Source organism: Nicotiana tabacum, chromosome 7 (genome assembly GCF_000715075.1).
Source record: "Nicotiana tabacum cultivar K326 chromosome 7, ASM71507v2, whole genome shotgun sequence".
Lineage (NCBI taxonomy): Eukaryota > Viridiplantae > Streptophyta > Magnoliopsida > Solanales > Solanaceae > Nicotiana > Nicotiana tabacum.
Genome location: NC_134086.1, coordinates 953,701 through 980,738, shown reverse-complemented (window position 1 = coordinate 980,738; position 27,038 = coordinate 953,701). Strand labels below are relative to the sequence as shown.

The 27,038-nt window shown below is 36.0% G+C and overlaps 2 protein-coding genes and 1 long non-coding RNA gene across 6 annotated transcripts; all 3 read right to left on the bottom strand.

Moving 5' to 3' along the window:
- Nucleotides 1-2,809: 2,809 nt before the first annotated feature.
- Nucleotides 2,810-4,766, bottom strand: LOC142182501 (uncharacterized). The gene is made up of 2 exons (XR_012711308.1): nt 4,493-4,766; nt 2,810-3,106 (listed from the first exon to the last, which is right to left on the bottom strand). It is a non-coding gene; the product is annotated as an uncharacterized LOC142182501 (long non-coding RNA).
- A 423-nt stretch (nt 4,767-5,189) lies between these two features.
- Nucleotides 5,190-12,579, bottom strand: LOC107760372 (vesicle transport protein GOT1-like). Of its 2 annotated transcripts, XM_075256842.1 has the most exons (8): nt 12,424-12,559; nt 10,419-10,521; nt 9,653-9,723; nt 8,512-8,603; nt 8,352-8,426; nt 6,685-6,782; nt 6,499-6,574; nt 5,190-5,591 (listed from the first exon to the last, which is right to left on the bottom strand). In XM_075256842.1, the coding sequence occupies exons 3-8, from the start codon at nt 9,678-9,680 to the stop codon at nt 5,568-5,570; spliced, it is 393 nt and encodes a 130-aa protein (XP_075112943.1). In that variant the 5' UTR covers nt 9,681-9,723; nt 10,419-10,521; nt 12,424-12,559; the 3' UTR covers nt 5,190-5,567. The 2 variants fall into 2 exon arrangements, with proteins under 2 accessions (XP_075112943.1, XP_075112942.1); XM_075256841.1 differs by lacking the exon at nt 10,419-10,521 and having other exon boundaries at nt 12,424-12,579.
- A 5,178-nt stretch (nt 12,580-17,757) lies between these two features.
- Nucleotides 17,758-26,485, bottom strand: LOC107793819 (clathrin interactor EPSIN 3). 3 transcript variants are annotated; one of them, XM_016616261.2, is made up of 14 exons: nt 26,316-26,476; nt 25,396-25,489; nt 25,108-25,159; nt 23,751-23,830; nt 23,584-23,662; nt 23,323-23,406; nt 23,071-23,216; nt 22,434-22,778; nt 22,163-22,204; nt 21,426-21,533; nt 21,152-21,345; nt 20,003-20,211; nt 18,692-19,637; nt 17,758-18,605 (listed from the first exon to the last, which is right to left on the bottom strand). In XM_016616261.2, the coding sequence occupies exons 2-14, from the start codon at nt 25,428-25,430 to the stop codon at nt 18,142-18,144; spliced, it is 2,784 nt and encodes a 927-aa protein (XP_016471747.1). In that variant the 5' UTR covers nt 25,431-25,489; nt 26,316-26,476; the 3' UTR covers nt 17,758-18,141. The 3 variants fall into 3 exon arrangements, with proteins under 3 accessions (XP_016471747.1, XP_075112940.1, XP_075112941.1); XM_075256839.1 differs by lacking the exon at nt 26,316-26,476 and adding an exon at nt 26,144-26,162; XM_075256840.1 differs by lacking the exon at nt 25,108-25,159 and having other exon boundaries at nt 26,316-26,485.
- Between the last annotated feature and the right edge of the window lie 553 nt (nt 26,486-27,038).

The following is a 27,038-nucleotide window of genomic DNA, read 5'->3' as shown; positions in this document are numbered from 1 at the left end:
CCCTTATCGTTCCATTCCAGAATAATCATCTTATAGTAAGGTTTTGACTCATACAGACATGTTTTTATTTTCTTCGCACATCCAAAGTCGGATTAGAGGAGCTTGATGTCATTTTAATCTTTTTTTTTTTTGAAAATTAAGAGAGACAATGGAAGTTCAAATTATTTACCGTATTGAACTTGTAAAATTCAGCTATTCAAAAGAAGGTGATGATGCTAGCCATGAAATGACAAATTAAAGTACATTTTAGAAATATGCAAATAATACCTGATTCTTAAGAATATTTTGTACCTCATTGTTCCTCATTGGTACCTCATTGTTCTGAAGAGCATTTTTTGTAATTTTCTTCCTTGGGGGTTTGGGGGGTGGGTGGGGGGGCTCTGTATAAACAATTTTACCATTCGGATAATAACTCAATTTTCAGCTCTCAAAGTTATTAACTTAGAGCCTGTTTGGCTTAGCTGATTTAGAATAGCTGATAAGCAGTAGGTGTTGAAAAGCACTTTTAAGTGGTGAAGCTGATTTAAAAAATAAACAGTTACGTGTTTGGATAGAAGTGCTGAAATTAATAATAAGTAGCTGAAGAACTTGGTATACAAAGAGTTTTGTTTAAAAAAGAAGTATTTTAGGGATAGAATAGTAAATATTTTGGTCAAACTTAAAGTGCTTATAAGCTGAAATTTGATAAGTTGGGGGGACCAACTTATGGCTTTTGGCTTATTTTTGGCTTATAAGCACTTAACTTATAAGCACTATTAATTTTACCAAATGCGTAGATAAGCCAAAAAGTACTTATAAGCCAGTTTGACTACCTTATAAGCTTAGCCAAACACCTTCTTACTCTCAACGCCCAGTTAATTTTTATTGTTATAATAGTATTTGAAATTATTGGTCCGGCTAATCTGTATTCTCGCCCCATAGGACTTATTATAAGGGGATCATTGTGTGTATTAGAAGGAAAAGATAATCTAAATTTTATACTTTCGTGGTAAACTCAAGTAGTACACATTACCAATTCAAGTACTAACATGGACATCAAATTAGTATAATCCGAACTTTTTAAAAGATATTTCCATACTACTCCTAACATTTAATCAAATAAGAATTTGAGATCTAAATGTGAAGTGGGGCATCAAACTCGCCCCACTAAAGACATAACATAGAATAAACGAGTATATCTTTAGGGGAATTTTAGTAGCTCTATTGGTTGACTACTTAAACTTTCATCTTGATGAGAATTCGATTTCCCATCTTGTAATTAATTTCCTCCCTCATTTCTCCTTCCCCTACCCTATAATAATAATAATAAAAAGAATAATAACTATGCATTTCAATCTAAAATAAATTAAGATCAATATAACTTCTTTATTTACATTCAACTCATGTCATCATGATGCCAAACGATAATACATCTAGCTAGCTAGGAATAATATGTGTACGGTTACAGTCGTCCTACCCCAGCATAAGTGGCGCGGAGACTCAAAACTTGGGAGGGTCAACGGTGGTACCCAATATTCACTATTAGTTAGTCACTACCTCTAGTTTTGATTCTTTGCTGGTCCCAAAAAAGCAAACAAAAATCACATGCATGAAAAATATTGGAGAAACGAACTAACCCTAGATAATACTACTAGCAGCCTTTTTGTCGTCAATATATAATTGGGAAGGCATGCAAAATATTATTTTAAAGAAAAATATAGTATTAGAAATGTTTTCTGTCTGTTTCTTAATTGGAAGGAAATATCTACAAACTTTTTGAAGGAAACACAAGAATGTTATAAAGGCTCTTGGAAGACAGATGGAAGGATGTGCATGGTTACTTTTGATGTCAAGAAGGCATGTCAGCAGTGATATTTATATTGTCCCAAATTAATATTTACTCTGTATTATTATGTTATTTTCGAGCTATATTGGCCTAATACATATATACATATCCTTCTTAACATATTTTAAGTATTAAGATATGAAGAACTATCTGGTAAGTTTTAAATTATAAAAACTAAAATACAATAGTGATACATCATTCATAATTTTGACTACTAAAGTGAAGTTAAGACGGTTAATTTGAGATAGAGGAATGCTTCTTTTTGTTTTATTTTGCAAATTTATTAAAAATATTCTAAAACATTAACACATTGCATATGGCTAATTTTTTGTTTCTTAAAATGGAATAAAGAACTTGTAAAAACGAAAATGTGTACGTTCCTAAAACATTACTATTAATTAAGGAGGTAAATTTTGTTTTAGAACGGATTTATTTAGGAAAATAAACCATTTAATTCGAATGAGATTATAATCATAACTTAGGTGGCAAACAGCAATGCAAAGATGTGACAGGTTTGAATTCCACCAAACATGTGACAATATATCCAGATTGAAACAAAGAGAAAACTATTTCGATTTTTTCAACTTTTAGATATATGCTTCTTATTACTCCTATAATAATTTTAGATGTTTCGATTCCCTCTTCAAAATTTCTCTTTAACTTTATCTGTATTGTCTCATTGTTTCCTAATAGTAATAGCCGCCTGTACTCTATTTTCCTGTGATTGGATTTGGATGGAACATTCATTTATAAGACAACTTGGTCTTACTATCCTCCTTTAATAATAATTGATTTAGAAATAAAGCATTTTGCCTTTAACTGTTCCTTTGGTCATTTGTGGCTGCTGCAGTGAAATAGAATTAATTTTCACTAAGGGGTCGTTTGGTTGGTTTTTTCTAACTTATATATACACCTTATTCAGTTCTATTCTTATACATGGCAAATCTTGACATTAGTAATACCATAATTTTTGACACATAGATAAGCATGTATAAAGATATAACTGCCCTTTCAAAACTTTTAATACACCAAATCAAATTGTCGGTAAGAAATAAGTTTAGCATAACTCTAATACCAGTATTAGTATCCCCTGGACATAGTCCTTTCAGGCAGTGGCTGTTTAGTCCATGGTCCATTGGATGGTCGGTGCAAGGCCAGAAATTGGAACACATTGATTCCGCTCGTTCCCGTCCTTCGCTTCAGGGCCTGTCCCTCGGTGTGGTCAGTACTCCATACTGTCGGACTGAGCCATTCCCATCCCAAGTGGTGCCCCGATTCGGCCTGGCCGGTCGGGAAGAGATTCTCATCATTACTAATACATCATATTCAATATTATTCTTGTCCACCCTACCAAACGACCCCTAAAAAAACTTTAAGAACAAAAAAAATAAACACGCAAAAAGATCAAATGATTCAATATTAATTAATACAACAACAACAATAACCCAGTATAATCCCACTTAGTGAGGTCTGTGGAGGATAGTGTGTACGCAGACCTTACCCCTATCCTGGGTAGAGAGTTGGGTAGAGAGGCTGTCAATATTAATTAATACAAATTATTAAAAAGTTGATCTTACATATAAAGTGGCCCTAGCTCCATTTCTTGTCCTATTTTATAATTCAATTATTACATGAGTGATTAGAATCTTGCTAATAAAAACTCTAATAATTTTCAAATAATCTCATCGATAAATGATGTAGGCTACTGTTCTGAAACCTAGTTAGTGGGATTATGCTCTTGTTGTATATTACCATATAGATAATCCCTTAATAATTTCAGCCTGCTGTTACCTTTGTTAATATTTTCATTTTGTCCTTCTTCTAATAAGACCAATCTAGAACATGGAAAACTTTTAAAATAAAGTGGTGCTCATCAACGTGGTCCTCTATATATAATGACCCGACCCGAACAAGTGGTGAATATAGAACAAGCACATAATCCCAAAGAAAATTATACTCCTACTAGTCAAGAAGACTGTTAAAAATATGTCCTACAACTTTGGATGTTGAAGAAAGAATATAATTATTAAAAAGAAGAGTACGTTATAGTGAGGACAGTAGTGTAAACATCACCCAATCACTATTGATCAGCTAAAGTAAGCCATAAAGAAAAGTATACAAAGTTCAAATGAGGAAATGATGTTAAAGGGAAGGAGAATAAGAGATCACCCAACACAAAGGCGGAGTTAGAATTTGAAATTTATGGGTTTTGAACTTGTTACGGAATCTATAGCTCGTGTTAGTTAATTATCGGATTCTTAATTAAATATTTATACGTATTTAATATATTTCCGGCTACAAATACGGGATCTAAGTAAAAGGTATTGTGTTAAACCAAACTATATCTAATACTCTAGCTCTGCCTCTGAACAACAACAACAACAACAACCCAGTGTAATCCCACAGGTGGGGTCTGGGGAGGGTAATATGTATGCAGACCTTACCTCTACCCCGAAGGACAGAGAGGCTGTTTCCAGGAGACCCTCGGCTCAAGAAGGCAACAAACATGACTGAAAGATTAGAGTTCACGTCATGAGTTAGCTGATTAAAAGTAAATGATAAGCATCAATCAAGTGTGATTTATAAGTATTCGAACGAATCTTATAAATAAGGAGTTACGTATTTAGATATTTTGAACCCCATAAAAGAAAGATAGATTTTTAAGACCTTGGCTGCATATATGTTGGGTAGTTGGTGAGATCTGATATCATGGATTTGGTATTTCCATGGTGAGAAAGGCAGTGGGAACTCTGACATGTTGTCTTGATAAACCTATTGTAGGTCTCATTCGTGAGAGAGAAAGAGAAAGAAGTTTGAACTTGAGATCTTCATATATAGTGTTGAACAGTACAAGTAAAATTTCCCATTTTAGTATATGAACTCAGGGGCGGAGCTAGAGTGCCGCCATCGGGTTCGGCCGAACCCAATAGTTTTGATTCAAACCCTGTATTTGTCTTAAAAATTCTATTGAATATATATAAATTATTAATTTAGAACTTAGTAACTTAAAACGATTAGAATCTCAAACCCATAAGTGTGACGCCTCTGTATGAACTGAAGTATTGTCATTTTATGAGTTAGTGTACATTGAATCAGACTCGAAAAAAGATTTGGTTAATGAAATGGAGAGATAGGTCTAAACTCTTGTCATTTAAGATAGCTCTATAAATAATTAGTTTCACATTTCACACTGTATTCTGAAAATGCTCATATTTCATTAAGATGACAAAATATCAATATGAGAAAAAGTTTCAACATCTCAATTTACAAAGCTAAAACATAAATTACAAATATAATTAATTTAGCACCTAAATTGTACTTAATAGTGATTTCCAAAGGTGCCATTGGCTGAGAGTTGGTCAAATTAAAGAGAAGGCTTTTCAATTTGGAACAAATTCTTGCCCCTGAGCAATTACTACAATCCTTTTCTCAATCAAACATATAAAAAGTTTCCTCAGAAATGATAGGGGAAACAGGGGATAGTATAAGAAAACTGGAGAATTATATTTCTGCAGAAATATAGGCAGCAAGTGAAATAACCATAATCTATAATCCTACATTTGGGTCAGCCATTGGTGAATACCAAGTGAAGAACAACTAAACAGCAAATTGCTGCATTACAGAAGTGACAAGACAAACAATTTGGATATGTCCCAGCTGAGTATATTCTTCCTTCCTTGGCACAAAAACTCATCAAAAGATGATGAGGAATCAAACAGGATAATTGGAGCAGACTAATCAGTTAGCTTCGAAAGCGGTCAAGAAGCTGAAAACAAAGGTGGCAAGATGTTAGAACCTAGCACGATACCTTCGGATACAAAAACTGAAACATATCTGTAAAATAAATGCCACTGTCAACCATCTAACCTTTTTTCCCCCTTAAGGCACACCATAATGGCCAATTATTAGCACTTATTGCAGATCAAAGATTAATTACTACTTATATATTAGAACATAAAAATTGCCTTTTGAGTTCTAATGATGCATCTCCTGATTTAGTGAAGAATAAAGTGTGGATTTTGGTGGAAGGTTGGGGCACTAAATTACATCAGACTGATAGATTTAATATGTTTCTACTCCCCAAAGAGAGTAGATTATGAGATAAATTTGATCGTAACCAAAATGCGGCGCCCTGTTATAAGCAACAGTGGCACACTGGGCATGTTTACTCCCTCCGTTCAACATTTGGCCCTTCACATTTTTGATAAGGAACATTTGGCCCTTCACATAACAATTATCAAATGCGAACTTAAACAATATGAGTACACCAGGAACCTTGAGCACAAACAAACACTATAGGAGTGTGATTTGCACAACCAATGCATTGAGGACCAAATTGCAACTCCAGACAACCATCAAAGACCAGAAAATAACTTCCATTTTAACGACCTCAAAAAAACAAACAATGAGTAGTGTATAAAAGAAAGAAATGCGACCATAGCCAAAATTGAATTCAGGCATGCAACAGTACAATATATAACACAACCAATCAAGGGACAATGCCCGCTTTCCTCGTTTTTTAGGAAGAAAAGGAACATCATCAACCCCATGTATCAGTATAAATGTATGCCTTTTTAAAGGAAAAATGACTTGAAAGAGCTGCCCCAAAGAAGCCATATTCTCTTTCAAAATTTAGCCACCAGAATTTGAGACAGAAATAAGTATTAACTCACCAGAGCAGGATACTGCAGAATCCATCCAAATACAGGAATCTGGAAAAGAAAAACCTTGATGGATGGCCAGAAACCACTGCAGGGAAAAGATCAACGTCTAAATCTCTTATGCTACCCAAGGAAAGACGAACATGAAGAGAAAAATGAGAGAACTTGTCCGGAAAATATTCAGGAAAAGGTGCTCACCCGAAGAGAACAATGCATCCATATATTTCCACAATGATACCCACAACTGGCCAGCGAACGAATATAAGGAAGAGCCCGAGCATAAATGATATTGTGCCCTGGAACAAAAGTCTTGTTTAGTTTCAGTCAAAGAAAGAAACTGAATAAGTGACACCATCATTTATGTTTTTGAGCGAGATAATTAAGCACCCCATGTCAGTGCCCCTCCCCCCGGCTCTCTCCCTCACAATTTGAAGACTATTACTATATTCATTTTGCTTCGTATTAAAACAGTAAGAGTTGAGAACATAAAGCATTTGGATTCAGCAGCGAAATGACAGAAGACAGAGAAAACAGCAATGCATGAACGTAAAGGTTGAGAAAGCATGGACTAGAGAACCAATAGCCCTCGAAAGATAGGTAAGAAGGTCTGGGATTAGAGCAGAAAGTGCTAACCTATCAACTTCCGAAACATTAGCGTGAGTATCATTCAGAAAAAGAGACTGTAATAACATAGAAGACTATCTCTCTCTCTCTCACACACACACAAGCCCCCCCCCCCCCCCCCAACTTTCCCCATTTTATTTTATGACCGAGAAATCCCCGAGAGCGTGGTGCATGGTTCAAAGCTCGGAGGATAATGGATCTGCCCTCTACCCTTTTTCACTTAAACATCGGGCTTTTATTTCTTTCCCTCTCTACTTTCTGGAAAGAGCTTAGGGGTTTGCTTTAAAAAGTAACTTAAGCCTAGAGTTATGACCACAAGAAATGGAAACCAAGCCACCTGACCAAGCTCAATATCATAGATTAGAGATGGAACAGAGAGTATTCTACATAGCTCGAGAAATATAAGTCGAACTAAACTAGAGCAATAGTTGGATATGTAAGAATCTGAAAATAGCATTGGCGGGTACCAGAAATATCTGCAGAAGATGCAATTTATAAACTCCAGAATTTCAATACACATGGGAAATTGTGAACATCGAACCCTTTATCTCGTTCCTTTACTAAAACAAGAAGTTAATATTGCTTCACAAAAGAGTTAAGTTATTACTCATAATTTTTTATATTCATGATCTTTTCCCAGAGAATCGGATGGTTTTCCTAATAGCCTTTTATTCGGTATGATTTTAGGCTTTATGGGTTAAAATTCTAGTGTTCTTCTCATTCCTTCAAAGATGCTTTTCTGAATATTTTGAGCATCTAGGAGACACAATTATCCATACTTCATGGTTTGCCCCTTCGTGACCTTCTATTCCTGGATTTCTTAATCTTCTTTCTTCAGTATTTTCAGATAGAAAGCAAAACTGATCAAAAAGCTTTAACTCTGAGAACATTTTAAAAATCTATCTAACAAGACAGAAAAATAACCTCGTGATAGAGAGCAACTAGTTTTCAGGGTCATATTTAGGCCACACTGAGACGTGTTCGAATTTAACAACCGAAGCTTTCAGCGATGCCTAAGGATTAGGTGTAGCAACAAGCATGATGTATGCCTAATCAATCACATGGAAGGGATAAATCTGCTAGATCTATTAAACTACACCACAGAAATACGAGATTGCTTATATATACAGAAAATTGGTAACATAACATATGTAGCAGAAAATGCTATGAATTTTAACAGGAGAATAGGATATATTCCTCAATTACTTCTGTGCACTTTTACTTATCCAAAAAATATCTACCTTGTAGTTCACTTTGAAGAGTTGTAATGTGGAACGCCAGCCCAGCAAAAGTGCTACACCTGCCAACAAAAGTATCTAGGACAAGGTATAAAAAAGATATTTAGTCGGTAGCCTCATAAACCAAGACTAGTTAAGACATCCATAACTACAGATTACTTACATTACCCAGCGCAAGCAAACCCCTGTCGAAGAATAAAATTATGGCAAGAAATGTGAAAAAGATGCCAAATCCAATGAGACCTAACCCAACCTCTGCAAGGTTAATAAAAAGTTTAAAGGTCAGATGTTAGAGCTGCAGATCTCGAATGAAAACTTGAATGCATTTATGGCTCTTCGAAGCCTCTGGAAACGGATAAGGTTTATCATGTAGGCATGCAAATTGATCTCTCTCTACCACACACACACACACACAAAAGGAAAAAAAAAAGCGTGTAAGCACATGTATTCTAATGGCAAGATCAAGCGTGGGTCTGAATCATGACAAAAAATAGTTTTTCCAACCAGATAAATTCTTTAAAGAAGACTAGCTATTACATTGAGTGAATCAAATAATAAAAGAGTTTAATTGTTGAAGAGAGGACATATTTTTATTTATACTGGTCTTCCATATGCTCTTTCACAGGCCAATCTTATTATTTTTCTTAGTCAAACACGTGGATTTTTTATTTTATTTGAGTGCGGTGAGACTCAGATGCAGGACCTCAACATAATTTGATCACCCAACCGCAAACTTAAGGCAACGGGTCTTATGCCTTTTTTTTGGGGGGGGGGGGGGGTGGGGGGAACAAAAATACCAAGTTCCTTTGAAAAATGGTGAATTCTCTTCGAAGATAAATTCTTATTGAAAATCTGGAGACCGACGGGGAAAGATGAGGATACTATTAGCAGTGAAATCTAAATTTTTTTACAAAGCCTTGTACATAGAGCCGGGGACTTGGAGAACAACAGTGGCTGGAAGTCATTTTTATAGCTATTAAAGGAGCCTTTGACAACACTGACTGGAAAGTCAGACATATTACTATCATTATCTGTTGAAAACTCTTAAGAGAGATTAAAAAAATATGGTGTTACTATATCACTGAGTGAACAAAGCCTTTTGATTTAATTCCATCATTATTCACAATAGTGGATATTGTTTACCACTTTTTAAGCTTCTTATTATATACATTATTTTGTTTCATATATAGGTGTGAGAAAATGCATAGCAGGGATTATAAAAATGAGAAAGAAAAACTAGACTAACACTATCACATGGAACACAAAATGGAATCTGCAGAAGCTAATCAAAGGATGACGCTCACTTTTTTGCTCGTCTAGTTCATATGCCATCTTGCTGCTACTCTCTTTCTAAAATCAGAGCTGCAATACCTTCCTACAAAACGATTAGCGTAAGACTTTATACTTCTGACCAGTAAATAGATTTTCAATATTGAGTGATAGTAACAAATAGGTGAGTATACCGATTACAGCAGAAAGTCACCCAACCCAGATTCATCCACTTTACCTAATAGTCCTACATGTGTTGAGTTCAAATGGATCTCAATACACTGGCTGAAGCCAATCAGCTCTTTAAGCAGTTAACCAAATTACAACCAGTTAAAGCACCTCATTCTTTTTCATGATTTTCTCCTTTTCTTCTTTATTTTACCAAATGTTGTTTTTTCTCTTTGAAACTTTCATTTGACAAACAAAGTAAACATAAAATTGAAAGGGCTATCAGCAATTACTCCCATATATAGAACTTCACTTTCCAGTATAAACTAATTCTACAAGCGACAGCAGTTGTAGCAGCAGTGCTTTAGCAGCTATTAAAATCGTAGCCTGGCTAATTATCAGAAAAGATTGGCCGAGCATTATTCTCAGAATCTCAGGTGAACTTTCTTCTTGAGTATCTGTGAGATTCTCAGAAGTGCTACCAAAGGTAAGAGCTAACAGAAGTCCATTCAGGTTTTAACTGCCGGCATGCAGTCTTGAGTTTGTTGCTTTTCGAAGAAGTTCAACATGTAAGACTTAAAAAGCAAAACCTTGCACAGATAAGCCACGAGTTTCACAAATACTGCAGCTCACCTTTGCTAGAAGTTAAATAAAACTGAAGATGACAAACACTGCTCTCAGTAATTACAAGCACGCAAACCTCATATGGAATTCGGCTTGAAAAGAATCAATGTTCCTGGTTGAGGAGTTAGATGGTGATGATGTTCAATCCAACAAGAAGCACATATTATCGAACATAGAAGAGAAGACAATTTACTAAGCAGCACATCTTATTAGACAAGTTTCATGAGCCATTCCACATAATCCATTCAGTCCACTTTGTTTGAACTATTTCCTTATTAGTCTATTCCAAAAAGAATGACACAACTCTATATTTCCTTAATGAGAGACTTTTATTGCCACAAATTTGTTATAACATGTTTAGGACCACAAGTTTCAAAAGCATTATAGTACGACATATTTAAGAACACAAATTTCAAAAGTATTCTTTTATTTTTAAAGTCCATGTCGATTCAAGCTATGCCAAACAAATTGAAATGGAGGGAGTAAAATTAAAGAGCTTTTCTTTTTCCTTTTTTTTCTTTGGCTTTTCTCATTGACCCCACCTGTACCTTCTTATTTCTTGAGGGCATCTCCGACCTTTACCCCATTTTTGGTTCCCATAATGAGAATTTCCCCATTTTGGGGACAACTTACTCCAACCATTCCCCCATTTTTTCCCCCAAAAGAGAATATTCTTTTTTATATTCTTCTCTATCTTCTATATTATATTATTATCTTTCATTTCAATTTTATTTTTTAATTTCCATTAAACAAATTTCATCTTTTATTTTCATTAATTTGTAATTTCCATTAAAACAATTCCATAAAATTTTAAATAATATAATTTGTAAGCAATTATTATAGATTAACTAATAATTCAAATAAAAGTGAAATCATTGCGATACAAGATTAATTAAATACATAGTACATAACGATAAGATTCATTCGAAATACTACATCAATATTCAACTTCAACCTCTAGTATTCTCCCCTAAATGATCTATTAATGCATTACGAAGTGCAAAATGAACATCTTTGTCCTTAATTCTTCTATGTCGAGCTAAAAATTCTTGAAATCGTTGATTTTCATCTATTGCCATTTTTACTGTTGGAGGTTGACCTCCAAATCATCTTGAATTGGTGCATTAAGATCACACTCATTCTCGGTTATCGTGTTGTGCACTATAATACATGTAGTCATTATATCATGTAGCAACATCTAATATTTTATATTTGCACCATCCATTTTTTGAGATGATTATATATTTTTTGTACAATTATAACTTATAATAAAATTAACTTATAATTTTACATAAAAATAATAAATGCACGAAAATTAATTTATCATAATTATACGCCAAGTTTAAGATGCAAAATTAATATCATAAAGATATTACATAAACATAATTAGGTATATATAAAGAAATAAATTAAAAAAGTTAAATAATAAAATAATAATAAACAAAGCATGAATACTAATGGGGGAGATGAATAGTGTAACCCATATTTGAGGGAACACTATTCATCCCCCATTTTGGGGACAAAAATGGGAGAGGATTGGAGCTTCATTACCCTAAAAATTGCCCTCATTATGGGGAAATGGGGTAAGGTTGGAGATGGCCTGATGTCTCTATAGCAATGTATTTTACCTTCCCTTTTTTCTTTTTAAAACTCAAAAGGTGGTTTTTTTTTTTTTTTTTTTTTTTTTTGATAACAGAGAAATCTACTACTATTTCTAGCTTTAAGTTTTTTTTTTTAAATAAAAATGGATTTTTGGCTAAACAAGACATTCCAAGTCCTTTTCTTTTGGGTTTCAGATTCTGCAAACAAAAGGGGTACTTCTATTTCAATCTGTCCTCAAGGAAAAACAAAAAGAAATCAGAAACTTTGACAAAAGGGCAAGAATGTCGCAGTTTTATTCAGCTAGTATCACTGAGTTCTACTGTAAAACATCAATAGCAGCCACTTATATAATTTACCCGTATAATTTAAGACTAATAGCAAGCGAAAAAAAAAAAGGGAAATAAGAAATTACCAGTTAAAATCAGCTGTTTGCGCTATCTCCCTGCAACTCGAGATCTTTCCTCGATTGCAGTTACGAGTAATTTGTACCGTTTTTGTTTAGAATGCTATAAATATAAAATCGAAATGCGACTTAGCAAATGCGCCTTCTAAAACGCAATCAAAGTATGCGACTTACATATTTAGTAGGCGTTTCGCCTTAAATTACCAAAACAAAATTCAAAGTTTGGAATTTCACTAAATTTTTTTCAAAACTATGAAACATGATTTATACCCCGCAACTTGTAAAAAATATCAAAACCATCGCAAATTGGTTATCCTACATGAAATAAACAATCAAACATGCTATTATTTAACTGTCATCATATTCTGCTTTACTGCAATATACAGAAGATGTAAAATCAATATCACATTTTGTAACATGGTCCGCTTTCCGCGGCTATTAACAATAGTTGTATTCATATTCACAGGCCCAGTACCAATAGGGTAGTCGTCACAAGATAAGGGTTCATTATCCGTTGTAGTAGCTTCATTTGACGTCGAGGAGAAACAGGTGGGTAGTTGTAGGTTAATAACTGATGGGGCCATTTTATAAATTTTAAAAGTATAGCGTAAATTTATAAAATAAAAAACTAGCAAAATCTCATTTTCAATTGAAAAACTGGTAAGAACCAGTTTGAAAATGCATTTTCAAATGAAATTGAAAAAATTGATAAGATACTAATAAGCAAACATTGTTTTCAAACAAAATTTTGAAAAAAAAGAATTTTGTATGTCCAAACGGGCTCTTTGTACCAGATCCTTATGATTCAGCCCAAAAGGTTGTCGAGATCCAACATCTGGTCGATTGGGGTAATAAGTGGTTTCTGGTTTTATTTGAACTACATGGCTGATGAGTTTTCAAGTTCTTTTTCGTTTTAACAGTATTTCGTATTACATGTTAAAATTAGAATAAAATTAAATATTTCAGCAAATGCTTGTGCATCTACACTTATATATATCAGACTATGTTTATGTATATGGGATAAACCAAGGAGAAGAAGATGATGATACTAAATATATCTTTCTATCTAGTTCGAAGAGATAGTAAAGAAATTTGGCAAACTTTTATTTTAATGATACATGATTAATTTTGGCTAGCTTTTCTATGAATTTTCATTACTTTTGTGGTTTGTATGCTAACTTCTATTTTCAAGTCACTTTTGTTGTTTTATTTTTGTGTGTGTTGTATATGGATCATGGTGTCGCAATAGTGACTCTGGTGTTACAAGCATTTTTCTATTTTTTTTTGCTTTTGGAGAATAGAAAATATATGGTATAGAAGTTCTTATATTTTGCTGGATTTTACTAATAGATTATAGGTTCGCATGAAGAATACGATTTGTATCTAACTTATAGAGATGTAACGTGGCACTTTTCCAGAACTAAAATGACCAATTATTTTTATCACTTTTTCGCATTTTTCTCCTACCTAACTAGAAGTGTAACAATTAAAATTATTGATTCTTTTATTTAAGGTTTTGTATATACAGTAACTCCCAAGAATTAAATTGGATGTGGTAAAAAAAAGATTTTCCCCTTTTTTTTAAAGGTTTTTGAATAATATATTACCAAAATGTTAAATTTAATGAAACAAATTGATAAAGCAGCTATAGGAAAAAAAAAAATAGAAGGAAAGAAAAGAAAAATAGTTTGTAGAGGCCGTATAAGATAGGAATAGAAAGAAAAAGGAAAAAGAAAATAGTAGAGAGATTAAGGAATTGAAATGGAAAGAAAAAGAAAATCAATAAAAAAAAATAGAGAGATTTTCTTTTTTATTTTTAGTTTCTTTACTTTTCACTTCATTTTTATTAAATGTTTTACTATTTAGTGAAAAGAACAAATCAAATGCATATAATACATTCATGTATTTAATATATATCTAAACTAAGAATCACATATTTATTGTATAATGTATGATATTTACACAAATTATAAATCGCATCTAGCATATAATCTACAAATTGTATTTAGTATATCCGACTTATGGCCTATATAATAACGGTTTCCATCATTCCACAAATGCATTTTGCATATTTATGGTATTTTATTAAAAACAACCGTAGAAATTCCGTGTTCTGAGGCCTTAAAAATCTCTTTTAGCATCACCTCGATTTGCGTGCGCAGTCCGGGCGCGTAGCTGGAAAGCCTGGATGTGAAAATCTGTGAAAAATGATAATTTTTGACTGTAAAATGAGTTAATTTGACTTCGGTCAACATTTTGGGAAACGGACCCGGACCCGTGATTTGACGGTCCCGGATGGTCCGTAGGAAAATATGGGACTTGGGCGTATGCCCGGAATCGAATTCCGAGGTCCCAAGCCCGAGGAATGAATTTTTAAAGGAAATTGTTTTCTGGAATTGTTTAAAGAAATTTGAAATAAAATTTGATTAGAACATGATGGTATCGGGCCCGTATTTTGGTTCCGGTGCCCGGTACAGGTCTTATATATGATTTAAGACATTCCTGTAAAATTTGGTAAAAACACAGACGTCGTTTGACGTGATTCGGACCTAAATTGCTAAAGTTGATGTTTAAAGAAGTTTGAGAAAATTCTATGATTTTGAGGTTTAATTCGTTGTTATTGAGGTTATTTTGGTAATTTTATTACACAAATAAGTTCGTAGGATATTTTTAAGGTTGTGTGTATATTTAGTTTGGAGCCCCGAAGGCTCGGGTGAGTTTTGGATAGGCCACGGGTGCATTTTGAACTTTGAAAAATAGCTGGTGTGTTTCTGATCTGCAGGCTTTGCATTTGCGAAGCCAGTCTCGCAAATGCGAGCCATGGACCACAAATGCGAGAGTTGGCCTGGGCAGCCTTCTTCGCAAATGCGAAGTAGCCGTCGCAAATGCGATGCCTGCCTTAATCCTCTATGATCGCAAATGCGATATCCTCTTTGCAAATGCGAAGTCGCAAATGCGAAAGTTTGGGATTTTTGAAGGGTTCGCAAATGCGAAAGTTTGGGATTTCTGAAGGGTTCGCAAATACGAACCCTGTTCGCATTTCCCAGCTTATCAGAAGTCGGGGTTCGCAATTCTCATACCTGCAACCTGCAACTTCTATATTTAACCGATTTTAAAACCCGTTTTTCATATTCCCTCAAACATAAACACACTTAGGCGATTTTTCAAGGATTTCTTCTTCTCCAAATCAATTGTAAGTCATTTTTAACTAGTTTTCTTCAATCATTAACATCTTTTAACATAATTTCAACTTAAAATCAAAGATTTTCATGGGGGAAATTAGGTGTTTTGGGTAGAACCTAGGCTTTTCAAAAATTGGGGATTTGGACCTCGATTTGAGGTCCGATTTCAAAACAAATCATATATTTGGGTTCGCGGGGGAATGGGTAATCGGGTTTTGGTTCGAACCTCGGGTTTTGACCATGTGGGCCCGGGGGCGATTTTTGACTTTTTGGGTAAAACTTTGGAAAACTCATTTTTATGCATTGGGGTTGATTCATTTAGTATTTATTGATGTAATTAAGTAATTTGTGACTAGATACGAGCGAATTGGCGGTGGAATCAAGAGGTAAAGCTATAATTGAACCTTCAGTTGTATTCGTGACATCGAGGTAAGTGTTTGGTCTAACCTTAGCTTGAGGGATTAAAAGTTGAGTCCTAATTGCTATGTGGTATTTGTTGAGTACGACGTATAGGCATGGTAACGAGTATCTATACATTGGTGTCTAGCATGACCGTGAGTCTTTATATCATGAACATCTTGATTTCGTTGTATTTTTCATGCCTTGGTGATGATTTCTTGTTGTTGTGAAAAGTTTGTGGAAGGAATTGTGACCTTTGAACATCTTGGAGCATTGGCTCAAGTTATAATACGAATTGTGAAAGTATATGAGATGATTGGACCCTTTAGAGCATTGCCTCAAGTGGTAAAGTGAGTTATGAAGTAAAAGTGAAAGACAGAGAAAGAGTTATTAAAATGTTCCCTTGCCAGGATTTAATTATTTAGTTGTTGTTCCCTTGCCGGGATTTCTATATGATCCGATTTATTCCCTTGCCCCTTGTTTATGATTGTTGTTTGGGTGAGGAAGAGTGTTAAAGTACGAAGGGGGATGTCGTGCATTGTTTGATATTGTGAGGAAAGAGTGCAAAGCACGAAGGGTGATGTCGTGCCGCACGATGTACCATTCCGTGCCGATTTTATTGATTATATGGTAAGGAAAGAGAGTAAAAGCACGAAGGGTGATGCCGTGCACATCTTTATTATATGATAGCGTTGGTGAGGACGAGAGTAAAAGCACGAAGGGTGATGTCGTGCACACTTTTGTTATATAATTGCTTTGGTGAGGACGAGAGTAAAAGCACGAAGGGTGATGCCGTGCAAATTGTTGATTTCTGTTCCTGTGTTGATATTCGAGTTATGTTGCTTCTTTACTTACTTGATGCCTTTCTATTCAGAACTGTTATCTCCCCCACAGCATGTTTCCCCCTCTCACATGGACTGGTTATTTCTGTATTTTCTTTTCCACTGTATATATTTAAACTGCACAGGTTTATTTGGTAGTCTGGTCCTAGCCTCGTCACTACTTCGCCGAGGTTAGGCTAGACACGTACCAGCACATGTGGTCGGTTGTGCTGATACTACACTCTGCACTGTGTGCAGATCCAGGAGCAGCTTTCAGACAGTAGTTGGAGTGCTTCTTTTAGTCCACCCGGAGACCCAAGGTAGACCTGCAGGCGTCCGCAGGCCCTGGTGTCTTCCTCTATCTCTACTTCCTGTTTCCTTTGTCTTTTATTCAGAAACAGTGTACTGTTGTTTCTTCAGACCTTGTATGTAGTAATCTTAGACAGTCTGTGATACTGTGACACTAGATTTTGGGCATTTTGAGGTTTTAAAAGTTGTAATAGACGCTGATTTCAGATATTTCATTGTTATATTCCGCTTAATTATTTAAAGTTCTGTTGTGTTCATGTTATTGCTTGTGATTGTTAAAAAGAAGTAATTTGGTAATGAATTAGGTAGTTAAGGGTTGGCTTGCCTAGCTCTCATTAGTAGCCGCCATCACGACTCTGAGGGTGGGAAATCCGGGTCGTGACAACAACATACCACTGAAATTGTTGCGCCAAAAGTGCATATTTTGGGAAAACCCCCTTGAATTTCAATCATGTCCTAGAAGCTACCTCAACAGTTGAGAGATCAACGTGGAGCTCAACTAACACTCATGGGAGCTTTAGTCTATTACTACAGTAATAAGAGTAGTTAGTAGTAGATTGAACAGGTTGAACCAATACAGGAAATTTTCAAGAATAAAAACAAAAAATGACAAGAACTTAAAAAGACTGATGTATGTCAGTGAATCAATACATAAAATGAATGATCATATTATTGTTCAACAATCTGGTGTTCCATAGTCAATGACTCCAAAAAATCTACATGTATATATGGATCGAATTGCAAAAAAAGAGGACACCTGAGATAGGTGATCCTCAATTGTACACAACTAAACAATGTTTGAGTCATCTATGCAAGCGCTCTCTGACCCAAAATAGGGGACATTGGTAATGCAACTATAGAACAATGCTGAAAGAATGAATTAAGATACAACTCTAACCTCTTATCCGCAAAAACTACATGTAAAACCCAAAAGTATGGACTCTACAACAGATGGTGAGCTCAACAGGCTATTCACTAGGAAACATTCTGTACTTTCCGAATTGACAGGCTTAAGCTCATTGGTATCCACCACCGAATGATTGTTGGCCATAGTTACCGTTGCCCATCATGGGGTTGTAGCCTCCTGGCATGGTAGATCCAGGAGGAAATCCAGTTGGCTGTTGCATGTGGACTCCTTGCCCCAAGTTCATGCCCATTCCCATGTTCATTGGTCTATTCATCCCCATTCCCATGCCCATTCCCATAGGCTGGTTTACTCCATATACTCCCATGCCCGCACTCGCTCCAGGAGCACCAGCACCCATACCCATTCCCATGCCCATGCCAGACCCTACCATTGGATTTGATGAAGGCCTTAGAGCACCTGCGCCAGCACGACCAATACCAGAACCCGAACCCATTGCTTTGCCCATGGTAACAGTTGATGTCACAGGGGCTGTACTAGGTTTCTCCATCCTCTTCTCCTTGCGGTTAATAGCATCAAAATCCACTCCAATATCAGCTAAAGGATTTGTCTTAGCTGCATACACAAAAATGCAACTTTATAACTACGAAGAAAAAGAAAAGATATTCAGATTTCGGAGAGGCAAAAGCACGAGAACCTACGTCCAGAAATGTTCAAATTGACCAATCCACGGCTCAGCGTATCTGCCCAAACGGTAGATTTTGTCTCAAATTTGTCTTTGGCTGGCTGGTTGCTGCTGATGAGAGCTGTTGAAACTGGAGTAGACTGTGAGGGTACTGATAAATTACTTGTTTGATTTTGTGAATATTGAAAATTCATTTGTGAAGGTATATCGGATGCTGTAGCTGGCTGCGCAAAGAAAGATGATCCAGTGGGAGTTTGACCCATTTGCATACCAACTGAACCTGTAGATCCCAATCCTGTGCTGTAGCCTCCAAAGTTAGCAGTAGTCTGCATAGAGTGACCAGCAGTGACCTGAATTCCAGGGTGGGGAAATGAACCCGATGCAGATGGGAAGCCATTAAGAGATGCAGGGCCATTTTGCGGCCCAAAACTTGTCTGTGGTGTTTGGCCAGGTGGAACCGAATAACCACCAAAAGATGGAGAATGGCTCGTTTGAGCAGAGAACCCAATCTGAGATACAGGTTGCCCATGGATGGGAAAACTTGTTTGCGGTGACTGTAAACCAGGTTGAGCTGCAAAACCTGTTAGTGAAGCAGCATGACCTGTTGGCTGTGCAGCTAGCCAACTGTCAGATGGAAAACCTGTCTGTGCCGCAAGTTGGCCACTTGGGATTGCATGGTCATTCGAGGGATGCACAGAATGTGAAGGAGCAGAAGGCGGGAGAATATCAGCCAATATATCAATATCATGGTTGGATGTGGACAGCTCCAGCTGAGCATAATTGGGTGCTGCATATGTTGTACTCGGGACCTCAGCACTCTGAGGGACTGACAGAAAAACCTCAGCACTTTGATTTGAGTTAGGAAGGAAAGATGGAGGAGCAATGTTCTGCGGATGAATTTGCACTGTCTCTGAGGTCGGTACAGCTTTGAACGGACCATCACCAAAAGGATCCTCAAACATCTACAGGAAAGCGCAAACTTCAGTTGTTACGTAAATGACAACAGATGATGATTAAAATACTGGTGTGTAATATGATATAGGCATACAACATATGATTAAGATCGTCAATTTCCATTTACATAGTCCTCTTCATGTCTGCTGTGTTTTTGGCTTATCTAACCTCCTTCCAACCACACACACAGATAAAGCCAAAATGTGTTAAAATTTGTCAATAAATATCCAGGCAAATGGTATCAAACAAATAACATCAAGTGCGCTGGAGGGAATGTAATATACATTGTAAAGGTGAATTAGTACATGACTGTTAGGATGAAGAGGCCATAAAATGAAGTACAAAGTAAACCTGTCTATGAATTAAAGCCAACCTGGTTAGGGACAGAAGCTGCAGGTGATGCTCCGCCAAACATAGGTTCAGAACTAGTAGGCCCAAAAGGATTAACGTCAGAGGTGGTTGTAGTTGCTGATACAAGGGCTAATGAATTGGAGGAAAATGGCTCAGATAAGGACCCAAGTAAATCCACTTCAGTGCCACCGGAAGTAGTCGGCATGGCACCATTCGATTGAGCTCCGGCCACTGCTCAAACAGCAGTAATAAGTATTAGCTCAGAACAGTTAAGTAACACATGCCATGATGTGCAATAAATAAGTAAAAGTATAGGGTAGATGGAGTCTGGTAGCATTTACAAAGCATATAAAAAGTATCAGATTTTCCAACGTGACATGAAAAATAACCTATCAATCAAATAAATGTCACTAATCAACATATGAAGAAATCAAAATCCATATAGTAGCTTCAATTTATATAGTTAAATCTCTGAATTGCCCCTTATTTTATGATCCCTATGCCAAACAATGATGTCTACGTGTGACTGCGTACCTTTTTTAAGATAAGAATGAATAAAAGGGGGATAACGTGGGGGCACAAGTTGCCTTTTAGTCTTATAATAAGAAAAGAGAGTGTTGTCTGAGTGAGAAGTGGGTCTTAAAAGAAGTAAATTATAGAAGTTATCTTTCTGGTGAACTGGTCATTTTAAATTGCAAAATTCTCCTCTTGAGAATCGATCATTGCTTTTGAAGACAAAAGGAGAAGTTTTTTGTTCTTAAAACCTACCAAAGGAGTATATCTGTATCAGCATATTTATTTAGCTTAAAATTTTCTGTTTATTTTAGGTGTATTCCATAGAGTAAAATATGAACTTGTAGTTTCCAAAATGGCAAAATATATTTTCATGTTGAACAGTTTCTAAAAAGTCATAAAACTTCAAAGAATAGAGGTCTTCATCAACCCCAATCAAGTAAAATGACCTAAAGCATGCAACGCGATTGAGTAACACCTTTAATTGACAGAGGATAACCCACACAACTAAGGATTACTAAGGTCCCAGCTAGAGAAGACAAAAGGAAACCAATATGCCTTCTTTACCAGAAAACACCTTTCCAAAGTGTTTGACTACACTGGTATACTTGAGCATTAAGTATTAATTTGCCTGCTGATCTTTAAAGTATGTCACTACCTGAAAAAGAAGCCCGGGGATCAAATTCATCAAAACTCTCAATATCCTTCTTCTCTGGTGAAGCAGCAGCTGGTGCTGGAGTGGGCAATGAAGCAGCAGTTGGAGCAGGAGCAGGGGTGGTTGCTTGGTTTGGACTCCCAATTGAATGAGGAGAAGAAGATTTAGGAGCAGATGCTGAAGGTGTTTCCCCATTCCTTTTACAAAGAAAAATAAAGATCAATACAAATTTGCAGGAAGAGGAGTTGAGTTAAGAATCTTCTCACACAACTATTACCTTTCACTATGTGTGGGGCTTCGTGATGCACCAATAGCTTCCTCATAACTGGGAGGTGCATCAAGGTTTTGTTCAGAAAACCTTCTTTCTAGCCGCATATCAGTGACACTGAAATTGAACATGTTTAATATTGTCATAGATAGAACCATTCTCTAATTGATCTAATGTTGTATATGTTTATTTATGTATCATCTGATGCTACATATACACATTATACATATAAGGTTTAAGTCATCCAAGAGAGTACAATGTGTTGTGGTTCCTCTTTCGGGTCACCTAAACCAATCTAGTAACAGAACTTAAGAAAAACTAAAAAGAGTTGATCTAATAGTGATCTCACTAGATTTGGATCTTTTTTGGCTAGCTCCCAGACTTATTATAATATCCTGTATTGGAACTAGCATGTTCTCTATCGGAAACAACTTCTCTTTGCCCCAGGGGTTGGGGTAAGGCTGCGTACATCTTACCCTCCCAAGACCCCACATGGCATCTAAAGAGTGACCGGAACCTGTCCCTGACCAGCTCGTAAGTAGCATCCCGCTGCTGGTCGGCACAGCGGGGCGTCAAAAGCAAGTCTTTTTTGATTGGGAAACTACTGTGTTTGTCGTTGTTGTTGGAGCTCGCATGTTCGCTTTTGTAACCTCTGCATTTTCTTGATGCCAATCAATGAATCATCTTACTTTATCAAAAAAAAAAAAATAGAAAAAAAAAAAACTAAAAAGAGTTGATAGTATCACCTTCCATCTTGAGAACGATCCTCAGCCCTTGCACCACTTCCTCTGTTGGTAAAAGGTAATAGTCATGAAGATTAAAGCAATGCATTACTAGTGAAGAAGGCCAGAATATTAACGAATAGATGGAACTTGCAAATCAAATTTCAGAATAATGGCAGGAATCAAAAAGGGTGCTAGAAGAGATCTTATTCAGTTTTCTATCAGAACTTGAAACTTACACTAGGTCACGAAAAATAATGCCTTCTTAGATATACAGAAAGGCGCAAAGACAAACCTAGAAGAATATTGACCATCATCATCATCATAAGCACGATTTTTGTCTCTGTCAGAGCTCCTACTTCTTGAGTCATAACTATAATCATCTACACTTCGACTTCTTCCACGATGATCATCATCCTTGTTTCCATCTCGGCTGCGTTCATCATAACCTCTACCATAGCGATCCCCATCACGGCTGTATGAGTCACCATACCTGCCATATTTTTCCTCATCTCTTCCATAACCATTTCTCTCTTCATCTCTGCCTCCGTAACGATCCTCTTCATATCTGTCACCATATCCTCCTGAACTTGAATACGAACCAGGTTGATGCATATCACCCACTGATGTGTTGCGGAATCTACCAAGAAGATGAGAAAATTCAAGACACCCTGCCATTGTAAGGACTACCAATGGAAAAGAACAAAAGTTTGGCAAAATATTTGCCAAATTTCTGGAACAAGTAATAAAGGGCAGCCCGGTGCACTAAGCTCCCGCTATGCGCGGGGTTCGGGGAAGGGCCGGACCACAAGGGTCTATTCTGGAATAAGCAATAGTTAGGGATATTTACGTATCACCTGTGTACAAGGGACAAATATGAATGTAGTGCAGTATAAATTTGTAGACGAACTACCAGATTGAAGTAGACTTACTTGTCCCTATTGGTAGCTGCCTTTTGGCGGACTTCTTGGATCCTCTCCTTATCATTTACAAGAACGACAAGACTCTGAGATTTCTTTCTCACATTGCTTCCTTGATCTCTTCCACTAGAGTCAATGTATTGAAAATCGGATAATGTCTGTGATAATGACCAGAGAAAACAACAATTAACAGATTTTCCAGATACTAAAAATTTGCAAAACATGTCACCACATTCATAAATCAAAAACAACGAAGAAACTTACAGATATCTGGTATACATGTTCCCTTATTTCATCTATGACGCGCTCAGACCCACTGGCTACTAAATAATCCAAAATAGTTAAAGCCTGAAATTAACCATTGGACATTAGATTAGACTACATATAACAAAGCAAGCAAAGCATGTATGATACAGAAGGATCTGGTAGCACAAAAAATGCCACATTCAGAAGATATAATTCTCCGGAGACATTCTAAATGCAACCTTGGGTGGGAGGAGGAAAACAAAGTCAAGCATCACGAACCTTGTACACATGCCGCCAATTCTTTCCAGTATCACTGATACGCTTCCAAATTACAGCCATAATCATTTGGTACTCATGACTGAAAATTTTGCAATGAACTCTTAAATAGGAGAAAAGCAAAAAAGAATAGCACAATTAAATACAGATGCTGGCACAAACAAGCTTACTAGTTTCTTGAAGCCTGAGCTATATCTGCAAGAAGTGATCCATGAGGACCCCAGGGCTCATTGCTAGTCGCATCAAGCACCTTAAGATGCCAAAAAGCAAACAGATGAGAAAATCATGTAGAAAGTAATATGAAGATCAACATATTTTCCACGCTTCCTGTGCAGCTCCGTTCATTTAAGATTAGACAATATAAACCAGAGTCGAAAAAGATATGCTTGGCATAGATAACAGGTATGTTAGATTTTGGTCTATCCAATTCTCTGACCCAAAGTGTGGGCTATCATTCAGCGCCAAGCAAATGAAAAGGCAATAGGTTTGTTGTGGCATATGCAGCAAAAAATACATAACACCAAAATAAAAGGCGAGAAATGCAAAATATAGTTCGACAGTCATCGGTCATTCTTTTTCTCTTTCTCTGACAAAGGTGGTGCACGGGTCGCTTGCATAGACTATTCCACCGGTACCTGCTACCTCCCCACAGCATAGATACCGGTTAACCCACCAAGGCTTAGCCAGATGGAAAGAAATCACCAAGTGAATTTTTGTCTCTGTTAGGATTTAACCCTGATTTCTAAATCAGTCATTAACAAGGGCATCAATGTTCTACATATGGATGGATCTATTAGTGCAAAAGACTGAAATTATGGACAGAACCTAGTTGTTTCTGAACTTAAACAGATTTGATACTCCCCTTCCAGGCCACATCTTCTCCTTATTCCCTTCTTTACAAACGATTCATAAGATTCAAACTCACAAAAGTAAAAGAAAACCACCTCGCAAATGGGACCAACATATAGATAATGACCTAACTCAAAGAAGCATGCTTTTTTTTAATTAGTTTGAACTACTTACCACAAAAAAAGATTAGTTTTGAAACTATCACTTCTTGTATCCAGGCATGATGCTTCCATCAAGGCAATAGGTCTGGTTAGCAACACCTTCGGATGTTTTCATTAGGCTTGAGGTTAAAACATAATGCATTATTGGCTATTAAAGAAGAATGCATTTTTTCTTAACCCTTCAAAACGTCTGTACAATAATTTCATAGTCACATATCACTATTCATCATAAGTCTTTTACATTTTCAAAAGTTTATTCGTGACAGTCGTTTCTTATATTAAACATTTTTCAATGAAGACTAAAATGAACACGCTCCACATTTTAGTTTCGCGCTCCAGCCTTCAAGAGATAAACCTCAACCCCAAGTCCTAAATGAAAGGTCTGCAATATTTAGTTGGGGATGGGCAAGACAAACTTGCAGTCCCTTCTTTGTATTTCCTGAAGTAGATCTAGTTTTGTAGTTGCACATAAATAACAGATATCAATCTAACAAAAGGGTCAAGGAATATCGCTTACTTTTTGTTCTATTGAGGGGACCTTAAGAACTTTTTTGTTCACCCCTCGCTTGCTGCAATAAGAGGGAAAAGTAACTAATTTCATATCAAGCCAAAGATCTAACACAAGCAAGCAACATATGAAAGACAAAAAAAATTAAAAACCTAATTGAATACTATTTGTTTTTTCTGTACTTCAATTCTGACATAGAGAAATGAGAAGTGCCAAATGGTGGAGGACAAAGCAGAAACAGTATTCTGCTAATTACTACAGAATTTATACAAGAGTTTTAGAACTAATTAAACTTACATGTCTCTCACAGTTTGACCAAAGGCCTTCTTCATTTTGGAGTATACTTAGCAGGCCAGGTACTCTATAAAAAACGAGCACCCTTCAAGTGATTCTGCAGAGACAGAAGAAAGTCATTTATATCGCTGCACCATCTCTGTCGTCCAACTAAGCAGATTTTCAGGTGTTCAAAAAGGAATATCATCTTTCACTGGGAAAAGAAAAAAGAATTATGACATTCATTTGCAACTAGTTTCTGGTTAGAAGTCATTTCCTCAACCCACAAGTTCCAAAAATCCAATCTTTACAAGTGAAACAGAGGCATAGATTCCACGAAGAAGACAACCAAATAAAGACATCTTCAAGACCAGTAATCAACATGCACATTACATATAACACGTCATAGCACAAATCATCAGTGAAATTGTTGCACCCTATCCTTGTTTCATTGCCTTTTTTTCATTTCTTTTGCCAACCAATCCAAGTACGAAATCATATGCAGTGGCATTTTGTTGCATTTGATTTTATATCAAAGACATAGCAAAACTGCAGCCATTTTCACAAGTAGATTCAGTAAATGCAAACAATAAATAAACAAATACCAGAAAAAGGTTAATCAATAAGCATTAAACCCAAAATTCCATAAAAATGCCATATAATCCAGCCACGATTCATATTCTATATTTCCTGCTCCATTCAAAATTCGTTATTTCATCATTTTAAAAAATTGCTGATCAATCCAATAACAAATTGAAGCGCTATTAATTACCATTATTGGATTCAATTTTCCAACTCAAATCACCAAAGGTACAAAAAAGTTCAAAAATTGGAAATACAAATGACAGATAACCAAAAAATTACACATATGAATGAATCAATGAAAATAAGGAGATCTATAGGAAAAAAGGTATGAATGGGATTAAATGAATAGAAATGTGAACCTGATGAGGTGTGATTATACCACCCTCCTCCCAGTACCAGATCTGATGGTGGAATAGTGAATAGAGAGAGAGGAGGAGGGTGAAATAGCTACAAAAATGAGAGAGAGGTGTAACGTTAACGTTGAAAGAAAAAAGAAATAATATGAAAGACAACGCACCTTGCACGTATTAGGAATATACAGATTTGTTTTTTCTCAATGAAACCCTCCCAATTTAGGCGGTGTTTTAACGCTTTTACTCCGGCGTGATTCGAATTCAGGATCTAACGGTCATAGATAGAGTTATTTTTACCAACTAAGCATGCCTCACTTGTCGAATATACAAATTAGAGTCGGAAAAACTAAGTAAACATAAATCATATAGTGAATACGATTTATAAGTCACATATCTGAAATAAACGGAAAAAGGCCAAAATTGCCCTTGAACTATTTGAAATAGCTCATATTTTACCCTTCATTTGTTTTTGATACCAAAACTATCCTTGTCGCCTATGTTTTAGACCACATATGCCCTTAAAACTTTAGCTTTGCCACTTGAGCTGACATGACAATCTAACTAGGTTAAATTTGCTTACATGGTCATCCACCTAAGCAATCCAACATGACAAAAAGTTTATGCTTTGTTCTTTTTTGTTGAATCCTAATCTCAAAAAAGAAATCAGAAAATTAAAAAATACAAAAATAGTTTTTGATTGGAGTTTATGATTTGATTAAAAAAACTTTA